Source organism: Sesamum indicum, linkage group LG5 (genome assembly GCF_026168435.1).
Source record: "Sesamum indicum cultivar Baizhima isolate 11 linkage group LG5, ASM2616843v1, whole genome shotgun sequence".
NCBI classification, from domain to species: Eukaryota; Viridiplantae; Streptophyta; class Magnoliopsida; order Lamiales; family Pedaliaceae; genus Sesamum; species Sesamum indicum.
In genome coordinates, this window is record NC_142661.1 from 15,234,272 (window position 1) to 15,240,337 (window position 6,066).

Below are 6,066 nucleotides of genomic sequence, written 5' to 3' on the forward strand. Positions count from 1 at the left end.
CAGAAGCAGCTGTCCTCACCTTCAAACAACGCTTACTGATCTTTTTCTAGATATATATACTTTGCTTATAATTATATTTATCGAATAATCGACAGATTTGGAGATGGGGTTAACTGGTAAGCTGGTAGCTGCAATAGAGTTCAAGGCTGGGGGAGACGTGTTTCATGAGCTGTTCAGGCACAAACCCCACCATGTTTCCACAACCAGCCCTGGGAAAATACAAGGATGTGATTTGCATGAGGGTGAGTTTGGGCAGGTTGGTTCCATCATTTTCTGGAATTACACACATGGTGAGTAATCCATCTACCTACCTGTACCCGGTGTTTGCTATCAATTTCTTAGAGGAATTTGGCATAATTACATTTCCTCCCCTAAAATTTAATATAATTACATATAAGTTTAATTGAGAAATCTATGTATATCTAGTAGGCCTTTGCTATCAATTTTACTTTCAAGATTAATTGCACTTGAACCCTCAACTTTTCGAAAAGAAGTTCGTTATCTCCGGGGTCTTTGCCATTTTCTATTGATGAAGAGGGTTTTTCAGCCTAGAAATTAAAATTTTCACAGGAGGGATAATTACTTCATACTCTTGGTTTTTGTGAAGATATTATCAATATAAATACTAATGTGTATTCTGTAATATTAACAATCGAACTTTGTAGTATTCTTGTAAAATCTTGTAATTATTTGTAAAATAAAACATTCATATAGATTTTATCAAATAATTTTATTTTAATACTTTGAGATGACTTTGAAAAATAGTATTTTGAACTTGTGAGTTAGTGATGCCAAACTGATGTTTCAATTCAGATAATAATTGATTATTGAAAAAGAACAGTAATAAAATATTTTCTTGAATGTAGTGAAAATGGAAATTAGAGCAATACACACATGAAGAAACATGATTTCTAGGGATAGTTAATGACTACAGTTGAAACAAAAAATTTCTATTAAATGCAAGTTACTCATGATCGTTAGACGTTTCTGCAAATAAAAGTAGAATATTAATTATAACTAAAATCATAACAAATATTTTGACTATATCTAAATCATGACAAATATCGATTAATCACGGTGAAAATTTAAAAATTTCACAGTTGTTTTGTTTGATCATGGTTATAATAATATCAATTTATCATGATTCTAATGTAGCAAATATTAGTCTTTTCCCTTTTATTGTTTTGAATTCTGTTGCATTTAACCCTAACATTCACAATAGATGGGAAAGCGAAAACTGCAAAACAACTGATTCAAAAAATCGATGAGGAGAAGAAGTTGATCGAATTCAAGATGTTGGAAGGAGATCTGATGGAGGAATACAAAACCTTCCTTATAACGCTGCACATCGAGACTAAGAACGACATTGATTTGGTTACATGGACATTGGAGTATGAGATGCTGAACGACGATGTCGGGCACCCTATCTCCTTGCTATCCTTCATCATCGACCTCACTAAGGACATCGAAACCCATCACATCAACAAACCCTAAATCAGATGGTTCCCATCCTAATGCATGAAACCCTAATCGAACAATCTGTTAATTATGAACGAGAGTTGGTGTGTTAATAAAACTCTTTGTTCACAAAGGCACGTACACATGCGTGTGCGTGTTATGTACTAATAAAGGAGATCAGCTGCATGCTTGCTCTAGGTGGTGGTGCTTGGGACCCTGTACTGCTCGTATTTGTGACGTGTCTGTGTATTTACATGAGTTTGAAATAATATGTTTTTATTTCTAATTACTATTCGTCATTTTTACTTTTTTTTTTATTTTATAAATGGGCTCTTTTAAAATTGGCCTTAATTACAAATATCTTCTTATTATTTGAAAAATTACAAATACTCCTATAAAATTATAAATATCCTAATGAAGACACCCCTCTAAAATGAGTTTCAATGAGGTATTTGTAAATTTTTTAACAATGAGAGGATAAGTGGACAAACAAAAGTATCTTATGGGAGTTCGAGTACTGGTCGACGCATCTGATACGACACAATTTTGATATCATATACATTGAGAAGAATGTATTTGACAATATATTTAATACCGTGATAGATATAAAGAAAAAAATAAAAGATAACCTGAATGTACGGAAAGACCTTAAGATCATATGTAATTGACCGGAGCTTGAGGTGGATGAAAAGAGACCGAACGTGATGCCCAAAGCCGTATATACCTTGACCAAGGAGCAGAAGAGGGGGTTATGTGAATAGATTAGTCATCTTAAGTTTCTTGATAGTTACGCATCTAATTTGGCTCGTTGTGTCGATATGATGGAGCTGAGGCTACACAGCATAAAGTGCCATGATTGTCACGTATTCATGTAGAAGTTGATCTCGATTTTCTTTCGTGAAATGCTTCCTGAACCTGTATGGAGTGCATTGATAGAAGTTAGCCTTCTACTCTAGATTTTATGTTCGACAACACTAGATGTAAATAAGGTACAAGAATTGGAAGTAGTGTTGTGACCATCTTGTGCAACCTTGAGAAAATATTTCCACTAGCTTTCTTCGACTCAATGGAGCACCTAATTGTTTACTTGTCATATGAAGTGCACGTAGGAGGGCCTGTGCAATATAGGTAGATGTATCCATTTGAGCGATAAGTACACTGTGCAACACAGGTGAAATTTGAATTGGATTTCATAGACAACAAGCTTTTGAAGTTTCATTATTGCGGTCCTACAGTTGAGGTTACAATATTTTTGTGTCACTTTGTGAATGATTACAATTTCCACACCGACTTTCACAGCGTAGGCAAGTCTACTATGAACTATGAGGTGTGTGTAAAAAACTTATCATATATAGACATGGACAGTACTTCTATGGGATTCTTGAAAAGATAATTCAATTAGATTACCACTATTCCAAAACATGCAGATTGTTATGTTTAAATGACGTTGGGTCGATCCCGTGAGAGGTATGAAGGTACATTCTTGTTATCACCTCGTTGATGTAAACTTCAAGAAAGAATACTAAAAGAACAAACCATTCATCCTGGCACAACAAGCACTACAAGTCTACTACACGAGATACCCTAACACGAAAAGAAGCAAAGTGGACTGAATGACTGTCTGCAAAACAAAAGCCAAAAGAGTCATTGATTACTCTCGATGGACCGAAGTTGCATTTCAAGAATATGAGACAATACCTACTCCACAAGTGTGACGGACAACTATAATTACGGCATGAATGACTCAAATGGTATACAATTTGTCATGGAACTTTCTGTTGCTAATCAACATGAAGCAAGTATATTCCGATCGGAGAATTGTGAATTTGATCAAGAGTCTGACGAAAATAGCTTTGGTGAGGATTACGAGACTGAAGAAGATAATAATTTTGATTGAAAGTTCAGCGTTTCTATAATCAGAGATCTATAAATAATCCTTATATAAATTACTAATTAACTATATATTTTTTTAAAAATATTTGTTCTATTTAGGAACGATTATAACTAGAAAAGATCGTTCTTAAACCATTCGAAATAGCCACGGTCAAAATAAAAATCATTTCTATTATAACTGTTCCACATTGTACGTGCATATTGTTAAATTTAACACTAGGAACGGGCAAATAAATAAAATTGTTCCTGAAATTACTACAAAATTATTCAAAAAAAAATGAGAAAAATTCAAAATTTAGAAACGGTTAGAATAAATTGACCGTTCCTAGAGTAATTTCAGACAATTTTCAATTGGTCCCATATGGAAAGTGGAGGAAAATTCAATTTTAGAAATGCTCATTGAATATTTGACCTTTACTAAGTTAGATTTAAAGTAGACAATTCCTAAAAGTATAAAGAAATCGTTACCTATATGAATAGTAATAAAATCATGCTTAATTTTGTAACAAAATCGTTTCTAACAGGTACAAATTATTCCTAATTCACTTTTCAATTTCGATATCTCTACATCCGCAAGCTCGATTAAATCCAAACTTAAATGTATATAAATACTATATATTTGTGAATACATGTAGACGTCTGATGTAAAATCACATGATATCATTGACAATTATATTGTTTTGAACCTCGTTGTTGTGAATCATATATAATATTTTAGTATCCTTATAACAAAAAGTTCCAAACTATGCAACTACAACAAAAAGTTCCAAATCTATTCAGACACCAACTAGCCCAAACCTAATAGTATATATAAAAGCCATATAGAACTTTCGTTCATTTTTATTCTAAAAAAATCATAATAGAATTCTTAATTAAAAAAAATACAAGAGAAGAGATATTTGTCAAATATTAAAATCTAAATAAAAATTAATGCAAAAGTCAATATTTTAAAAAAAGTGGGTATAGAAAGAGGAGTAAACATAAGAAGAATATTGTGCTTTTTTGTGACGTTATATCTTATTTAAAAAAATAGACAATAAGGTGTGAAATTCTAATTTTTAATCGGCACATGTAATATGCATGCCACTTTTCGATTGACATTAACTTTTCCGGCCAGATCTATTTTAAATCGAGAAATTAAAAAAGGTATATAATTATTTTTTTAAATTCAAGTTAAATAAAATACTAAATATAAAAAAAAATATAATCAAAACTAAAAATATATTTAACTCTAAAATATCATAATAGCAATTTTAATTGCTTAATAATGGAGAAGAGATATTGTCAAAATGTTAAAATCGAAACAAAAAAGATGAAAGTCAAAAATCAAGATTTCAATAAAAGTATATACAAGTAACTCATTAAAGATAAGCCATTGAATCCCTGCACAAATGCCATACTCCCGACACTACACATCATTGATATATTGTGAATAAATAGGCATGTAAGCCGGTGAGTGTAATAAATGGCATTGGAATTCGGAAGTAGATGGCTATGTTACACGAATCATCCTTTCTACCAAGTATTAATTGCTCCTGCAAAACTGAAGTGTTGATGGAGAAACTATAATTTTTTTTAAAAAAAATTATATCTTTCGTACCATAATACGAAATTATATTTTTTATTCTATAATTTAGGTAACATATTTCTTCAATTTCATAGTACTTTTTGCCAACTTCCATCGAAAATTGATGGAAAAAATTAAAGTGCAAATTAACAAAAATTACATTTTTAGTCTCATGAGTTAGGAGAGTCGAGATACTTATATCCCAAATTAACTTTATGAAATTGCAACATTTAATTGTCCGAACGGTAAAGTGCCCTGACGTTATTAACAACATAAGATATGATCGATATGTACACTTCACATCCCTGTATATTGATACTACTTATCCAAATGGATAATTATGAAATCAAGAATAGTAAGATGATGACAAAGACAAGCATATCAAACCATCTCCCCAATTCTCCATTAAACAAAGGAAGAGAAAGGGCAAAGTGGTAATTTTCATCTGTAAGTATGGAGTGACATTTTTAGATCATTTGAATTTATTTCCGAAGGAATTATAATAATTTTAAAAAAATGACACATTGAGAACATTTATCTTCAAAAAAGCAAATTTGACAAGAAAATAATCCTAATTTATAGTCGTCATGGGACACGCACGTCATATTTTTCAGTAAAATTCATAAATTTTTATGATTAATATCTTCAACATGTGATTTTTTCTTTTATAAATTATTGTCATTCATTGTTGAAATGAATTCTAAATGAATGTAAATAACCACCCATCTGTATTTACACCAAGATAATACAATTTTTCCTAACCCTAAAATATCAAGAAACAATGATATAAATTTTAACTATAGTTAATTACTAGATTCAAAAGAAAAAAAATTGGGTTGAGCAAATTGACCACGGCTTAAGAATTATCATCAATCGTTGTTTTTGTAAATGAGGTCAAAACATTAACTATAGCTAAAATCTCGACAAATATTTCAGCTATAGTAGTTAATAATCATTAGAAATATTGACTATTCATTGATTTTGTCTGACTGTATTAATAATATTAATTTACTATAATCTTGAAATTGCGGAGGTTTAGAATATAGTGAGAAAATTATTTTTTTTAATGAAATAAAAAATTAAATGAAAACAATGCAGTTGACAGAAATGAGAAGGTCTCGGCCAGAGACATCTATATAAAGAAGATA

At 30.9% G+C, this 6,066-nt stretch overlaps 1 protein-coding gene across 1 annotated transcript; it reads left to right on the plus strand.

Moving 5' to 3' along the window:
* Positions 1-1,744, plus strand: LOC105162168 (kirola). The gene is made up of 2 exons (XM_020693902.2): positions 1-290; positions 1,223-1,744. Exons 1-2 carry the CDS (start codon positions 104-106, stop codon positions 1,492-1,494), a joined length of 459 nt encoding a protein of 152 aa, XP_020549561.2. The 5' UTR covers positions 1-103; the 3' UTR covers positions 1,495-1,744.
* The last annotated feature ends 4,322 nt before the right edge of the window (positions 1,745-6,066 follow it).

Coding starts and splice junctions, on each gene's coding strand:
- LOC105162168 (XM_020693902.2), top strand. CDS start 104: ATGGGGTTAACTGGTAAGCTGGTAGCTGCAATAGAGTTCAAGGCTGGG. Junction 291..1,222: donor TTTCTGGAATTACACACATG/GTGAGTAATCCA, acceptor CATTCACAATAG/ATGGGAAAGCGAAAACTGCA.